At 44.9% G+C, this 17950-nt stretch overlaps 2 protein-coding genes across 2 annotated transcripts; one reads left to right on the top strand and one right to left on the bottom strand.

Annotated features, from left to right (window-relative positions):
• Positions 1-1074: 1074 nt before the first annotated feature.
• Positions 1075-5449, top strand: ube2l3b (ubiquitin-conjugating enzyme E2L 3b). Its single transcript, XM_079160969.1, has 4 exons — positions 1075-1138; positions 2641-2736; positions 2830-3016; positions 4200-5449. Exons 1-4 carry the CDS (start codon positions 1112-1114, stop codon positions 4352-4354), a joined length of 465 nt encoding a protein of 154 aa, XP_079017095.1. The 5' UTR covers positions 1075-1111; the 3' UTR covers positions 4355-5449.
• A 2913-nt stretch (positions 5450-8362) lies between these two features.
• ydjc (YdjC chitooligosaccharide deacetylase homolog) lies at positions 8363-17580 on the bottom strand. Its single transcript, XM_079161705.1, has 6 exons — positions 17493-17580; positions 16101-16276; positions 15465-15615; positions 13734-13833; positions 10739-10916; positions 8363-10012 (listed from the first exon to the last, which is right to left on the bottom strand). The coding sequence occupies exons 2-6, from the start codon at positions 16262-16264 to the stop codon at positions 9679-9681; spliced, it is 927 nt and encodes a 308-aa protein (XP_079017831.1). The 5' UTR covers positions 16265-16276; positions 17493-17580; the 3' UTR covers positions 8363-9678.
• Between the last annotated feature and the right edge of the window lie 370 nt (positions 17581-17950).

Raw genomic sequence — 17950 nt, 5'->3', positions numbered from 1 at the left:
GGTGCAGTGTATTTCAACTTATGACCAACAGTATAGACTATAGAACTTTGAATAGGTGTGTGTGTGTGTGTGTGTGTGCATACTAAGTTAATAGGCTATTAGAAGATTTTGAAGGGTGATAATATATTGGATGGTTACACATTTGTAAGGTCCCAGATTATGCTTAATTTCAGGTTCACATGTATTTGGACTTTCTAATAGAACATGTTGGCATGCTGTTATGTTGGAGAGACTTGTCATTATTCTCATACTGTCTGCCTGCGTATGGCTGTGTATACCTTCTGCCTGAATTTCTATTAAACAGAAATAATGAACATTAATAAATATTAAGTGTCTGAAAAAGGAGCAGGAAGAAGTAGACACTTACATTTATGGTCCTACCCAATCTCCACAACTCAAACAATTAACTCAAAGCAGCAGCAAAGGGGAAAGTGCAATAGCAAAAGAAAATAAAAGAAAGCAAAATAGGCCTTCAATATGTAATTAAACAATAAAAAACTAAATATAATAAGTAGACAGACAGTTGAATTCTAATTATTGCACCAGCTGCTCCGTCAGGACAGCAGAGTCGCTGTCTTTCATCAGGCTGAAAACCCACCTCTTCAAGAAGTACTACCCTGAGCCTTCCACTCAGCACTTATTGTATTCATACTAGTTTGTTGCACTTATTGTATTCATACTAGTTTGTTGCACTTATTGTATTCATATTAGTTTGTTGCACTTATTGTATTTGTTTGTTTATGTACGTTTTCTCTGGTTTATGCTCTTAGATGCTTGTTTAACAAAGGAGATGCACTTATGACTTCTGGTGACGAGTAGTTCTCTTGAATACTTATGTTGAATACACTTATTGTAAGTCGCTTTGGATAAAAGCGTCTGCTAAATGACTGTAATGTAACATCTCTTACTTACAAAGTCATGCTAATATAGAATACATCAGGGCATTTCTTGTGTACAAAATAAATCCACACACATTGCAGTGTGAATGGACTACATATTCAACTTCATACGTCATACTTAGTATGAATAGTATCTTAGTATGCGATTTCGAACACAGCCCAGACACATATTCGCCGCGCTGTGTATTCTGGGAACACACAGCAGTTTCAAGATGGCGGCGAGCAGGAGGCTGGGCAAGGTAAATCTCCCGATACCATTATTTTCATATAATTTGTAATGTTTAAAGACGCATTGGCGGCCGCGGAACGCTTTCGTCCTTCGCTTAAACTCATACGAGGTCACTTCGTCTGAAGACGCACGTCTTGCCCGTCTGTGGCCGTGAACGTAATAGAAACGAGAGGTCACTACTGGCCAACCAGTTACCGTTAGTCGGCCAAATATCACCGTAAAGCAGCAAAGCACCGGCAAGTTAGGCCAAAGAATACGAGAGACGACCACGGAACATCGGTTTCGTTTACTTCTTTCTTACTACTTTCGTGCAGCTACGGGCTGTGTGACCGAAGGGTCGAGTTTTAGTTGTGGCCAATGTAAGACCGCGAGGGAATTTCCAACGGCATAAGGCGCTAGCTAATCAGCTAACATGCTAGCCCGAGATCTTAGCTGCGTTTCAGCAGCTAACGTTAGCCAGCGAGCGTCGGCTGAACTCGCAGTTAGCCAGGTTCGGGAGTTCGTCACTCGGGGACGGGTGAGGGCGAACGTAGTGTAAATCCACGGCGAACATTTTTCATGACTAGTACGTGAAAAAGAGTCACGTCGGGACAGGATGGGCCGTTTTCCAGACAACACTTTGTACGGGAGCTACACGCGCACACAACAATATTAAGAGGTGCCATTAGCTGGCACGACGGAACAAGTAAATCGGCTCGGAAAGAAGGCGGACGCCGGAGCGAAGCATTGCCCTGTTTTCAGATCAACATTGGGGCTTTTGTTTAGGCCGTTATATTGCCTTGTAACTACCAGCTATATAGATTGATCACTAAAGACGAGACTCCACCGGGATCTGTCAGAATCAGCGGATGTCAGTGTGATTTCTTCCCTTCTGGGAGAGCTCTGACCGATGCCACCCGGCACCATGTCTGCGTGAGACAGAGAGGATGACTACACATTATTCCCGAGACTGTCGCGAGCTCCTCAGTACGCTTAAATTATGATAAAATAGCGCTGAAAGTCAAACTCTACTGGCTAAAAATGTCCACCAAGTCTTAGAAATCACATTTGGAGAGCCTGTTTTATTTATATACATATATATATATATATATATATATATATATATATATATATATATATATATATATATATATATATATATATATATATATATATATATATATACACTATAACAAATATCTAGTAACTAACTACATCAGTTGGATAAATGGAGTGAAAGGTTGGGTATTGTGTATAATCTGATTATTTAAATGATTATTGTTAACATTTAACTGAGAAAGAGCAAAGTTTTAGACGCCATGTTTTGAGAAGATGTAGCTGCATGTTATTTAGCTTTTTATTTATTTGTTCACACTTCCTGCCTGCAAACTAAACCCTAGCGAGGCAAAGCTGGAGGTGGCAGTCTTAGGCTGTCGGGGGTGGTGGGCGAGGTGTACTGGAACTGGGTCCAATTCAAAACCGGTTCTCTATACTCAACCCTCTGTAATGTACATTGTTTGCTTGCTCTCTCAGGAACTTGACGAGATTCGCAGATCTGGAATGAAAAACTTCAGAAACATTCAAGTCGAGGAATCTAACCTGTTGTCATGGCAAGGGCTCATCGTTCCCGTGAGTAGCTTCTCCTCGTGCGACCGTCTCTGCCCTCTGTCGACCTGCGCCTGCCTTGTCTTGACCTCTTGATTGTTTTTCTTCTGCTTCCAGGACAACCCTCCTTATGACAAAGGTGCGTTCAGAATCGAAATCATTTTCCCCACCGAGTACCCCTTCAAGCCTCCCAAGATCACGTTCAAGACAAAGATCTATCACCCCAACATCGACGAGAAGGGCCAGGTGTGCTTGCCTGTGATCAGCGCAGAGAACTGGAAGCCTGCCACCAAAACTGACCAAGGTGGGTGTGCTCGTGTTGCAAGGGGGTCCTCCGACGGCGATGGACTGGTTAGCTGGCATACGGTTTGCCTACATTCATTTAAAATCGGTTTATTATTTATTATGTTAGACCGTTCCGAATCATGGGAATTAAGAACCTTTTAATATAAGCCATTAAAGGTACGTAAGCGCTATTTAGTGGACACGTCCTTATTCTCAGCTGATTGTCGCCTCAGATTTCTGTCAGCAGCTGGAGGTAAATATGAAGTCTATATTGTCTGGAGGCTAAAGCATTGTGTTTGTCTCTGAAACACCTCCACCATGCTGAGGAGGGATTGTAATTATCTGTAAACTCAGATTCCGTGTATACCCCGACATCACTTAACTCTTTGTGATTGATTACCCAAATCCTCAAGTGCCGCACAAATGAGCCTCCAGGTCTATTGTTCAGATCGTGGTCACTACGGTTGGTGAAGTCGTGTTGCTCCAGGGCATCCAGAAAAAATCACCGCGATGACAAAATAACCGCAGGCGTCCGAGTAACATCTTTTGCTAACGTGAGGCGTTCAGGGCTCTCCTGTAAAAACGCGAGACGCTCAGCAAAGCAAGAGCAGCGCCCCATACACTTCTCTCTCATTAGAAAACAATAAGTCAGTTGACATCGGCTACCTATGACTGCCTAGCGCCCACATTTTTAGCAAATATCTGAGTAGTTTTATAATCATAACGCACACTAAATTAAACTATCAATAAATGATAAATACATAAGCCTATGTATTACACATTTTTAATTAATATTCCGACCAACAAAGCAAAAATGTGCAGGTTTAGTAGGTTCGTGGCAACTGCAAATAATGTTGAGTTATGAACGATGAACACATCGTTACCGGTAAGCTAAGCATGACAGCGCTTGCAATATTTCACCATAATAACATCAAGCACTGTACACTAGTTGAGCTACTTGCTAGCTAGTTGTACGCTTGTTAACGCCGTAGCTAACTAGCAGTATAGACGTATGTAACGCTACAATGTTTTCTGTCCTGAAACATGTTAACATGTCAACAGGTTCCACTATGAACTCAAAGCATTGTGTCCCTTGAGTTCGTTCCTGCCACGTGCTGCTGCGGCTGCTGCTGCGTGTTGTTGGGGAGTGTGTTGTTCATGTCTTAACTTGATTTCCTTGGCTGTGTGTGTGTGTCTTGCAGTAATTCAGTCCCTCATCGCGCTGGTGAACGACCCCCAGCCGGAGCACCCCCTCAGGGCAGACCTAGCAGAAGAATACTCAAAGGACCGTAAAAAATTCTTGAAGAATGCTGAAGAGTTTACAAAGAAATACGGCGAAAAGCGGCCAATGGACTGATCACCTGACGAGCGTGTAGCCCTCTCTCTGTCTCTTTCTCTCCCCCCCCCCCCCCCCCCCCCCCCCCCTCCCATCTCACCTGCCCAACCAAATACCCATTCTCTCCCCCCCCCCCCCCCCCCTTTCCCCCACACCGATCCTCCCTGCAGTCCCTCCCCATCCAGGACTCTCTGTGGATCAGACAGCTTCCTCCCCCTTCCTCTTAACTACCGCTCGTCCTCCTCGGCCATAAATCTCCAGACCATTTCTAACTTTCTACTCTTTTCTTAATGTGAAATAAAATGGAAAAATAAATTCTAAGCGAACGCAACGTTCAGACGAAGAGTTAGATGGAAAGCCTAAGTAAAGTGTAATTGTCTTTCTTTTCCTTTGTGTTGAATAGATCTCACTTAGACTTTTCTGAAGTGTTTTTATTTTTCGCTGAGCAGGAAAACCGGTTAACACATTTTTTTCAGCCGCATCACTCGCCTCTTTTAGACGTGCACTGTGCTCTGTGGGACACCCCCCCCTCACCCAGTCGGTAACACACTGAGCAGAAAGGAAACTATGGCAGATCGCACATTAGTAAATTAGTAAATTGGTTTCATGTTATCGCGAGCAGGCCCTAAAGGCGACAGCTTTTGTGATTTATAATTTTTTTTTGTCTTTATTAGTAATCGTTTGGCTTTCTTGATTGGCACTTGATGCGAATAAAATTGGTAACGCGGGAAGAACCCCTTTAGCTTAATTTGAATCTTCAACGCACGTCTCCCAATATAACACCGATCACATTAGACACAGAGCCCTTTACCACACAAACATATTCCAGCAGGCAGATGGACTGTCGGCTGCCCAGCTCGTCGGGGGGAGGAGGAGGAGGAGGAGGAGGAGAAGGAGAGGAGAAGGAGAAGCTGGAGAAGGATGCACTCGGCTGGAATGAAGCTCAGCTCCTGGAGGTGGTCCTAAAAACAAGCACCTTGAAGGCAGCTGGCAGAGGGCTGGCTGTCCGGGGGGTGTCGGGACACGAAAAAGGGACTGCAGTGGCCAAAAAAAACCACCATGTAACAGCTGTTTGATCTGGTCCCAATATTGTTTCATAATAAAGATGGCTAACCATTTGGCCTCACTGTCTGCCTGGTAGTCAAGTGAATGTTGCTCATGTTTGACTACTTTTTTTTTTTGTCCAAACCCATCGACTTGATTTGATTAAAAAACGCTACATTACAAACAAAACTCAACTCGCAGCCACCTGAGCTTTAAATACAGACTTAGTCTTCTGCAGTGAGACGAGCAACATTGTGAACTGTAGTTGAAAGCTGTCGGAGAAGCCAGTAAGTGAACCTTGAGTAATGATATTTTTGTAGGAGAGGTTCCAAGGTAAACGATGAACTTTCCTGGAAAGAACTGGAAAATATATATGTACATACACAGTATTTGTGTGTATATATTTGTAAATATGTAGTTATATATTTTTTCCCCTTTTTATGTTCCAGATTTAATGGGGTCCTGAATTAAATTTGAGGTGGGAGGGATTTATCATGGAACATATTAATATGTACTTAAACTATGGCAAGAGTTGAACAAAGTAAATTAATTATATAATTCATATGGATATAGATATATACACACATATATATATATATATATATATTGGCCCAATCCCAATGTCCCCCCTAAACCCTCAAACCCTGAACCCTCAAGGACTCACTGAGGTCCCTGGTGAGTGTGAGAGGCTGTGAGGGCTTGAGATGGTGTAAATAGGAACAGGACAGCACTTTATATATATATACATATGATGTATAATTGTGTGTATTTATTTTATACTCCCTGATTTGAACGTCTTCAGGCTCTTTCCTCACAAGATGAAGTAACTTCATATAATCTATTTACTCGTTTTTGTCAAAACAGCTTCAATGACAATCAAATATTTGATGAATAAAAAAATACATATTCTCTGATTTCATGTTTATTGTTTGTTCCATCTTTAACCCTTAATGTTTCTGTGTAAATGTAATACTCCGGGCTGAACACACTGATCCGTCCTCTTTGTTTACCTTGTTGTTTACGTCTCCATGCGTCCACTGGTTACCCCGTGTCAACGTCAAACTGCAATGATTTGTGGGTAATTCCCTTAGGCTAAGTCATGCTGACTTAGGGAAAGGGTTCATAAAGGGCTCAACATGTCTGCGAGAGAGCCTCAAACACTTGATGATTTGACAGCAGGACATCCCTAAACCCTCAAGGACTTTGCGGGAGCGCGCCTCAAAGTCTGTGAGTCCGTAAAGGGGACATCGGGACTTATTAGGCACACCTGTTAAATTGCTTGTTAACACAAAGAGCTAATCAGCCAATCACATGGCAGCAGCACAATGCCTTTAGGCTTCTAGACGTGACGAAGACAACTTGCTGAAGTTCAAAGCGAGCACCAGAATGGGGAAGAAAGGGGATTTAAGTGACTTTGAACGTGGCAAGTTGTTGGTGCCAGACGGGCTGGTCTGAGTATTTCAAACTGCTGATCTACTGGGATTTTCACCCACAACCATTTCTAGGGTTTACAGAGAATGGTCCGAAAAAGAGAAGGCTCACCAACATGTGACAATAGAAGATTAAAAACGTTGGCTGGTCTGATGAGTCTCCATTTCAGCTGTGACATTCAGATGGTCGGGTCACAATGTGTCGTAACCAACATGAAAGCATGTATCCATCCTGCCTTGTGTCAACGGTTCAGGCTGCTGGTGGTGTAATGGTGTGGGGGATATTTTCTGGGCACACTTTGGGCCCCTTCGTACCAACTGAGCATGGTTTAAACCCCACAGCCTACCTGAGTATTGTAGCTGACCATGTCCATCCTTTATGACACAGTGGACCCATCTTCTGATGCTACCTCCAGCAGGATGATGCAGCATGTCACAAAGCTCAAATCATCTCAAGCTGGTTCCTTGAACATGACGATGAGTTCACTGTACTCCAATGGCCTCCACAGTCACCACATCTCAATCCAACAGAGCAGCTTTGGGATGTGGTGGAACGGGAGATTCTCATCATGATGTGCAGCCGACAAATCTGCAGCAACTGTGTGAAGCCATCATGTCAATATGGAGCAAAATGTGTGGGGAATGTTTCCAACACCTTGTTGAATCTCTGCTACCAAGAATTAACGCAGTTCTGAAGGCAAACGGGTCCAACCCGGTACTACACACTGTATACACAATATATATATATATATATATATATATATATATATTAATTAGTTATGAAACAAGTGCAGTGGAATGAAATGTACAGTAGTTCTTGCTGACATGTAGTGACAAAGTAGTGATTATTCACCTACCCGCAAACATTTTTTTTGTCACGTATGGAAATATAATAATAATAAAATAAAATAAAGAACTAAGAACAATTCAGATCAGTCCTGGAAAATAGATGACCAGATGGGTTTTCCTCTCGGGGCTTCCGTAGTTATGCATTAAGCATGTTTTAGTTATTTATATGAATATTAAATGTGATTGATCAGTTTCCATATGTGAAGCGACACTCACAATCTTCCTCAGAGTTCATCCTGCCGAGCAGGAACATGGACACCACAGGTAACCAGTGTCTGACCACAGAGGAGTAGAGATGATTGGGCAACACGAATACATTCTAATGACCAACAGTATTAGTGGGACCATCGGATTCATCTATTTGACATCAGATTTATTTGCTCAGCTTTGATCTTTTGTAACAAATCGAACAAAGCAATGCGTAAAAACAGTTTCAACAGAAACTTTATCAAAATATTTCATATGCCCAGGTGAGGCTGTAAATATTACAAACACACGGAACTGTTATGGGTGATTTCAAATGAGTGTTAAACTAACGTTCACTTAAGAGACACACATTTGGCATTTTGATTAGATGTTCAGTGCTACACCGACCTGAGATCTTTAAAAATCCCCCCCCCCCCCCACACACACACAAACACATGGCTTCAATCTCTTTGCAGAATCATGCTGCTGGTCCCCCTCTACCCCTCCACCATTTCACACTGACCCATATTGAACATGATTAATTGAGGGAATATACAACACGTAAGAACACAACTGAAGGAATGAAGGTCTGAACACCTCGAGATCAGATCAAACTGAACTGAAGTGAGCACGCCCGACTTCTTGCAAACAAGTTGCGCAGGAAAACTGTGTGGACGCAACTTGATTACAGAAGGTGGAAGTGGAAGCTGGTCTGCTCGTTTCCAACCTGAGCGCAGTTTGTGACGACGGATGGAACTGCAATTATAAAAGTCACATTCATGATTGTTAATATTATATGCAATCTTCAACTAAGTTCATGATTTGTTAGTTAGCATTGAAAAAATACAGCTCTCATCAAGTTTTACCGGCGTGTTAGTTCGTATCTTTCTGTGCTTTTAGAAAAGTAACTAAAAAAGATAAGATGTGCTTTTGTTACAGCCATGTCTGCACTAAAGAGAGAGACAAGTTGGTTATGAGGTTCATTACATGCTGAGTATAACTGAAATAAACTAGAAACGTGACTTCAGTATTGTGCAGATCTCCGTCAGGTGTGTTTGCAACGACCACCGGAGTAATGTTTGAAAGTTAAAGTCAAGTTTAAAGCCTGTTTTCGTTTCAAACTCAACGGAAACCAAACCAAACTCTCCAGAGCCGTCTCGGTTAGTTATTCCAACAAACACCGGCTATGGTTTGTTCCCAATAAATCCTTAATTCACAGAGTTAGATGTGAACATATGCTGGCTTTACACGCTGGCCATTTAGCAAAATAAAAACATCTTGAAATCACCAACCGGCGATACTGCCCAGCGGCTGCTAACGGCTAACACCGAAATGAGAAGACACGTTCTTTTGTAGTCAGCGCTCGGTTGAGTATGTCATTTGCTAACCGAGCCCTGTGTAAAACACCCACTGCTGTAATGTTTTATTCAAAGTGTGCAAGCGGAAGCAGTCGTTAATCACTTGCGGCCCCTACCGGACGGTTAAGAGTAACAGTCCATAAAATGTGTTTTAAAAAGGTGTGAATCCCAGCAACCACGAGAGGTCCTTGAGCATACAGTCATGAATGAGCACAAAGAATATTAGGTTGATGGGTCCAGCAGTGTGGGAGATACACAAACACACGTTCCCGACCGAATACATGATGTCTTGGCGGGGATAACAACAGTATTACATTGTTTTGTTGTCAAAATGTCACCATCCCTTATTTTTCGGGACACAACGAGTGACCCACATCCCGTAATAATTAGGTCAGATTTAGAGTGATTTCTGTTATTGCAGATGTCAATGTGACTCACTCACTCTGGCTCCCTACAGTATACATTTAGACAGCGGCCCTCAGATGTCTTTGAAGGCACAGAGCTGCACCCTCTCCCGGCTGTAGAGAGCCAGGAGGGCCGGGTCTCTGAGCACGCTCAGCTCATGCTGTCTGTCGGCTGACCGGGAGAAGTCGTCGGGGCCCTCTCCACAGCCTCCTTCCTGGGGTCCACTCGGGTAGCCCGGGTGCACCATGAGCTCCACTGTGACCACGGGCTGGTTAGGGCCAGAGGCACCGCCGGAGGTAGTGGCTGAAAAGGGCTCCGCAGCCAAGGCGTGTCCGAGGGCCCTCTGCAGGTTGGGTACGGACATGTTCCGGCCCATGGTGGTCAGCCCCAGGTACACGTCTGGCCACCTGTGCACAGAAAAAACAGTTTCTGTCAGTCATCGACCAGGAGGGACAATCCTTCCACTCACTACGACACGCATCATCATGACCGACGTAACATGGACTTTTAAATCCGGTTCACACTGAACTTATCAAACACTCACATGATACTTGATGGTGAGCAGCATTACCAATTCTCCTCAAACACCAGTAGGAATCTGATATGAATCTAAACTTATCCGAAAATATGTTTGAAAAGGCTCAGTCCAGGTTGTGAGTTTGTTTACCTTGTTTCTGTTGTTGTATGTTAACATTGTATATATATTATATTATAGTTTACTGAATAATAATGCATCATATTTGAATTATATATATTTTGTGAGTCTAAGTTTAATCAATGCAACCATATCTGTCAGGTATATGTAGTACTACAATAAATCACTTGTAATCGTCCCTTTCTGTTATTTGTCCCTGTGCAGGGCGACTACTTTTATTGGTTTTACTGGCACGTATCCATAAACTCCTAAAACCGTCCTACGGTCTCCTTTGTGCAAAGAAATGGCTTGTACTGTTCTGGAAAAAGAAAGACGTTTAACTCCTGGATAACAACCTGGAGAGAATCCGACATGTCCTCGATGACGGACTGCAGGGCTTTGAAAGGATTTGGAGTCCCATGATCTCCTCTACAGAAGGGACGGACAGTTAGGATGCATGATGGGGGGGGGGGGTTGTGTAACATTTTCCCGAGCAGACCTGATTCCGTAGCGTGTGAAGACAGGGATGGAGTCCAGAGCGTCCTTCTCCACCTGTGCGTAGAACCTCTGGAGGTGTGCCGGCAGCGCTGGGCAGCTGTGTCGCCCTGGCTCCACTGGGACACGGGTGAATGGAATCCTGAGGTCTGACAGGACCTGTGCAAACACCTCACGTACCCCTGCAACGACACAGTGCGACCACATCAATACTCTCGGCTCAGGGGCACAGACAGGACTTCTTCCACATAATGTAGTCATCATCGTGGCCAACAATAAAAGCAAACTAGTCATGAAACAATTAGTGCAATGACAGAAAATCATTGGCAACCTTTTTGATCACCAAGTAATAGTTTTTAGTCATTTATCAAACATCCATCCATCCATCCATTTTCCTCCGCTTATCCGGGGTCGGGTCGCGGTGGCAGCAAGCCAAGCAGGCTGACCCAGACTTCCCTCTCGCCCGCAACATTTTCCAGCTCATACTGGGGGATCCTGAGGCGTTCCCAGGCCAGCTGGGAGATATAATCCCTCCAGCGTGTTCTGGGTCTTCCCCGGGGTCTCCTCCCAGTTGGACGTGCCCGGAAAACCTCCAGTGGGAGGCGTCCAGGAGGCATCCTGATTAGATGCCCGAACCACCTCAGCTGACTCCTTTCGACGCGAAGGAGTAGCGGCTCGACTCCAAGTTCCCTCCTGATGTCCGAGCTCCTTCCCCTATCTCTAAGGCTGAGCCCGGCCACCCTTCGGAGGAAACTCATTTCGGCCGCTTGCACCCGCGACCTTGTCCTTTCGGTCACGACCCAGAGTTTGTGACCATAGGTGAGGGCAGGAACGTAGACCGACCAGTAAATTGAGAGCTTTGCCTTCCGGCTCAGCTCTCTCTTCACCAAGACGGTCCGTTGCAGCGCCTGCTTTACTGCTGCAGCAGCCGCACCGATACGCCTGTCAATCTCCCGCTCCATCTTACCCTCACTCGTGAACAAGACCCCGAAATACTTGAACTCCTTTGCTTGCGGTAGGCACTCCGTCCCCACCTCCTGGCAGAACCTTCTTGAGGCCAACCGAAAGTCCTTCTCCATGGCCTCCCTGAACTCCTCCCAGCATCCGTGACCACTGCAGCTGCAGTCCTTCTGGCCTGCCGGTACCTCTCAGCTGCTTCAGGAGACCCCTGAGCCAGCCAGGCCCTGAAGGTCTCCTTCTTCAGCTTGACGGCTTCCCTCACCTCCGGTGTCCACCACCGAGTTCTCGGGTTGCTGCCACGACAGGCACCGATGACCTTCCGGCCACAGCTCCTAGCGGCCGCGTCCACGATAGAGGCATTGAACATGGTCCATTTGGATTCCATGTCCCCAACCTCCCTCGGGATGTGTGAGAAGTTCTTCCGGGGGTGGGAGTGAAAGACCTCCCGGACAGGGTCCTCCGCCAGACGTTCCCAGTTCACCCTCACTATACGTTTGGGCTTGTCGGGTCTTTCCAACCGGTTCCCCTGCCATCTGATCCAACTCACCACCAGGTAGTGATCAGTTGACAGCTCTGCTCCTCTCTTCACCCGAGTGTCGAAGACATACGGCCGCAGATCAGATGATACGATTACAAAGTCGATCATTGATCTCCGGCCTAATGTGTTCTGGTACCATGTACACTTATGAGCCACCTTATGTTCGAACATGGTGTTCGTTTTGGCCAAACCGTGGCTAGCACAGAAGTCCAATAATGAGACACCACTCGGGTTCAGATCGGGCAAGCCGTTCCTCCCAATCATCCCCCGCCAGGTTTCTCCGTCATTGCCCACGTGAGCGTTGAAGTCCCCCAGGAGAACTATGGAGTTGGTAGGCGGCACCCTTTCCAGGACCCCTCCCACCGACTCCTAGAAGGCCGGATACTCCGAACTGCTGTTTGGAGCATAAGCACAAACCACAGCCCCGCAACCCGTAGGCGCATGGAGGCGACCCTCTCGTTCTCCGGGGAGAACTCCAACACTCGTGAGTATCCCCACTCCCGCCCGGCGCCTCTCACCTTGGGCAACTCCAGAAAAGGACAAAGTCCAACCCCTCTCCAAGAGCTTGGTTCCAGAGCCAGTACTGTGTGTGGAGGTGAGTCCAACTATATCTAGCTGGTATCGCTCCACCTCCTGCACCAGCTCCGGCTCTTTCCCCGCTAGCGAGGTGACGTTCCACGTCCCTAGAGTTAGTCTATGCTGCCAGCGATTGGCTCGCCCAGGTTTCCGGCCAGACCCGCCGCCCGGTCTGCATTGCACCCGACCCCGATGCTTGTCCCTGCGGGTGGTGGGTCCACAGGGTATCAAGCATAATGACAACTATTCTCGTTTACCTAAGCACTTTTTTTTTTTTAAGATAATCTATTCTGCATACTGACTTCTTTGAGTTCTCCATGTATACTTATCATTATCTCCACCAGGAGATTATGCATTTGGTCTTGTAGGCATATTGAGTGTGTGTGCATCACCATGTCCGTCTGTCTGTCCACAGCGAATCTAGCATAATGCTGGACCCATCAGCCTAATATGTTTTGTGTTCATTTATGACTGGATGCTCAAGGACCTCCCGTGGTTTTTCAAAGCATTCTGGTGCCAACATGTTTTATACCGCCATCGACTGCTGACTCCTCTTAACGGGCCGGTAGGTCAGCGACTGCTTTAGTTTGGCCTCTTGTTTCCCCTACGGATTACAAATTGTTCCTGTTTTGATTTCCACGCATTTAAGACAATGAATGTATGGCTATCACTTAGCGGATGACAAAACGAGCGCTGCCTACAACAGAACGCCTCCATTCATGTCAGGAGGAGCGCAGTGAAAAACACACAGACCTTGCGGTCTTGACGGGGGGTTGTTGTGGTTTTTATTCATTCAATAAATTCTTTTTCTGACACTTTTATTTGGTGCTTCGGTTACTTTTTTAGAAATGTGAAGCCGGTTGAGCCATGCGCCTGACAACAGCAGTTACAGTTGCCGTTTACTTTGTGTTTTTCTCTGCATTACCTGGCAGTACATGGACGTGTTGGTGTCCGTCCATGTGGTGGGGCAGGTGACCTGTCAGTTCCCTGAACAGCCCCACTTGGGCCCTCAACTCGAGGTCCACCTGGGAAGGAAAAAAAAACCCACACACCTGGAGGTTACTGAAATGGAGAGACACGACTTCCTCTTCCTCGCATATTCACATTAGTTGGTTACTAAGTTAGGTACGAGTGGCTTTGCTGAATGAGTTCTTCAACACATGTTGTGACTCTAGATACAGTAAATGAGCGGTAAAGCAAGTGACTTTCACTACTGATGACATTAATGTCGCTAGCAGAGATGCAACCCGCCAATGTCAACTGGCTCAAGGCAGTTTGTTTGTCTACCTGCACACGGACTGATCACCTGCTCTTTCTGTGGCTTAATAGCAACCTGTGTAGCAGGATTGCAGAGCGGCTCAGCTGAGTGTGTCCATGCACATCCAGTGGTGTGGAGACATCTTTAGTTTGCATTTTGTGTCAGTACAAACGCAGGTGAACTGGAGTTGACCCTATTCCCATGTTTTTCTGTCGAGGTGACGAGGGGACAACAATACATTTGAATTGGTCCAGTATTGAAGGTGAACGCTGCAGACGCTAAAAAGGTTGCAATGTAATCGCTCTGGGCAACTCATCGCCTTTAGCGGCTTCTTTTTGCAACTGACAGGCTCAGATTGTTAAGTGTCTGGAAACATTACGGAAAGGACGATCTGGTCTGTTCGTGACTGAGTCTCGCTCAAGGAGAAGTCTCGTTCGGAAATATTGCGTCCATCGAAATCAGTGGAATATTCAGCCATGAGTATTGAACATCTTGAAGAAAACGCTTTCTCTTCCAACACAACAAACTGACAACACTGGCACGCCTCTCTCCAACTAGCACTCACGTTTCCACCGCTGGCTTCAAGTCACATGACACAATGACGGACGAAAAGGTAAAGGAAAAGGTTTTATTATTTATGCTAAATGGGACTGCACAATAACCAGATGTTTTGATACAGTTTTGCGATTGTTTAAACACGGCCCTCATTTACTTTCATTCTTTCCTACTTTCCGTTTATTCTCGGTTCCCCGTGAAGGCCCGAGAGAAACACGGGGCGAGTCATTGACATACAAACGGTCATCACATCATTATTATTATGGTATTCCTTCAATATGTGTACAAAATTAAACTGGTCAATCTGAAATATATATTTATTTCCCTCTTCATATTTTGCCATTTTTAAGATTAAGATTAATATTATTGGTATCGATAACATTTTGGATCTCATCATTTGAATGAAGCATGTAAGCCCAGCGAGGTACGCTTTGGTTTCTGTTGGGTGTTCAGCTTCTCCCGCTCTACTTCCTGTGTCCAGTAGATTTGCGGGTTGGGAGGTTAAATACGAGAGAGATCCAATCTGAACCAACACACAGGCTTGAGCAGGAGCCACAAACAAACAAGTGTGTGACTCTGTGCCAGTAACCACCCTCCAGCGTGCGTCATGCTTTGGCAACTCACTCTTAGCAAATAGAGTTTCAACAGTGTGCACTTGATTTTGTATTCCTACAGTTTGACATCCATGCATGTTACCAGCTCAAACTTTGATGTATATCAAAATAAATGAATAATAGTCATTGTTTTCACCTAAATCTTGCTGGAGCATTTGAACATTTAACAGGTCTGTAGGCTCAGACATCATGACTAGATGATCACAAATGATGCTTTGGAGCAGTGTACCTGCTTCATGCTGAGCTGACCTCTCTCCAGGGCCTGACGGAAGCCCATCTTCCCATGGAAGAAGCCGTGCTGGGTCGTCAGCGTGGAGGCCTGCTGACACACCGGTATGCCCTCAGATAGGTTGGCGTGGAGGCCGATGGGGATGTTGTGCCTGATATGAAGAGAGAAACTTCTGTCATACCATGTGACGTTGGCTGAACATTTCTGACAAGTTCAAAGGCCCTATGTGTGTTCAACATTTGTAGAGGCTTGTTCTATATATAAAATATTAACATTACATTACAGTCATTTAGCAGACGCTTTTATCCAAAGCGACTTACAATTCAGATTCTATCCATACACCGTAGGCACAGCTACGGGAGCAATCTTTGGGGGTTAAGTGTCTTGCTCAAGGACACATCGACATGCGACTAGCGGAGCCGGCATTAACTGCTTTCAAGTGTACTTGGAGCTGAGCTAGAGCTGTCTCCGTTCCCCATCACACCATAGATGTTTGGCCAGTTATGTGAGGGGGTTGTAAAGACAAATCCACCACCGAAGAACCAACGTTCACGGGGCCGGGTACATCTCCACCAGGTGTCTTTCATCTTTATCTACAGCGTGTCAGGATTTTATAACAGCATGTTTATCGGCCACCTTTTCGCCAGATCTGCCGCCTCTTTGGCAGCACAGGCGTTAACCAGCAGCGACACGTTGGAAATGCCTCCGGCCTGGAAGCAGTCCACGATCCCCTGGTTCCTCCTCGGGCAGTAGCCGAAATCATCTCCCGTCACCACCAGCATCACCCTGGGCTGTGGCATTACTGCTGCTCTCTGTGGGGGAGCAGACGCACACTGAAGCATCTTAAGGCTGTGGCTCGAGACACTGAGGATTATTATTACAGAGATGAAACATTCATTCATTTATTTATCGTTTTGTCTCCTTTAAAGCGGTGCGTTTTTCTTACTGACTGGAATGTGTTGAATGTAGTTGAATGTATATTTATATATTGTTCGGTTGTGGCGAATTCATTTGTATTTATTATATATTTATGTTATTTATTTTACATTCATTTTTTCAGTTGAATTATATCTTAAAATCAAGAAAATACACTGTTAAAAAGACAGTAAAAATAATAACAAATGTTTAATGAATGCATGAAGTCAATGAGTAATTGTGTTAAATAATCGTGATCTCAATATTGACCAGATAATTGTGATTTTTTGCCATAATAAAGCATCTGACATCCAAAATACACATTGAGGAGTTTATTTGACTACTTTGCGTCTGAAGATTTCTCCTAAATTCACCAAAAGTTACCATTAGATAAAGCCTCATTTGCATATTAAATAATAACATTTTAAAAAGCGTATCTCCACTTCAGCAGCTCTTTCATACAGCAGACGTCATGTTCTGAAGGGCCACACATCATTCTCTCATTTAAACTACATGTTATTAATAGAAACATCTTTGTAATGGCTGTTGACAGTACTTTCTGGTTTATGCAGTGATACAAAGAGTTTCCAACATTCCCTTCTGTAAAATCCTTATTCTCAGATGTCTATGCAAATGAGCACATATTTGACAAGATAATGCCTCATTTGTATGTTCAAGCACAAACAAAAATGTTTGAATGCAAGCAGCTGGGGACGTTTCCGGGAGATATCTTTATGTGAACATGTTTTACACGAAGCTTCATGTGAAGTGTAAACCGTAGACACCCACAGAGTAGGCTGTGACAGGCCGGTACAGCAGAGCCCACAGCAGCCTCTTTGACTCTGGCTGTACCTCACCGTCACAAGCCGAGGCTCTCCGCTGTTAACAGCAACGTTACCCGGGGACACAACGCACCTCTCAGCGGTCACCACAGAGCCCGGTGCCCTCTCCTGTCACCGCTTAAACAACACGGAATCATTTCAGACACTGTTTCTATTCGCCGGCTACATTTGCTCTCCGCTTCTCAGTGTCAGCGTGCTGAAGCGACCCCCCCCCCCCCTGCTAGAAGAACACTATGGTGTATTCTACCGACTGAATAACTCGGAATCTTACCCATTGTGCTCCACGCGTTTGTCCATACGTGTCCGAGACCACGCAAAACACGGTGGAAATAAACTGTACTTCCGACTCGCGAACCGCATCGGTGTAGTCCGGAGTCGACTTTACCGGATTACGACGCCCTCTGCTGGAGAACACGTGGCGTCCCACCCAGAGGACCAGAACGACTTCAAAATAAGACGCCCGCAGTTCTGTACATCTTAAATCCACAAGACCACTAAACTGTAAACTGCAGTGTCAAAAATACCCTTTAGTTTAATCATCTCTTACGAATAAGTTTCATAATGTATACATATATGGTATACATATATGTGACATTTGCTCTAAGAAATGCTATTTACCGACAAAGCAATTCTATAAATGATTGGTGTTTCGATTAGTAACAATCTAAAAATGAAACATACCATTTGACTGAAAACTGTACATTTAATTAAGCTTTTGAAAACTTTTAT

The sequence above is a fragment of the Pholis gunnellus genome (genome assembly GCF_910591455.1).
Source record: "Pholis gunnellus genome assembly, chromosome: 6".
Classification (NCBI taxonomy): Eukaryota; Metazoa; Chordata; class Actinopteri; order Perciformes; family Pholidae; genus Pholis; species Pholis gunnellus.
This window is presented reverse-complemented; position numbering and strand designations above follow the sequence as displayed.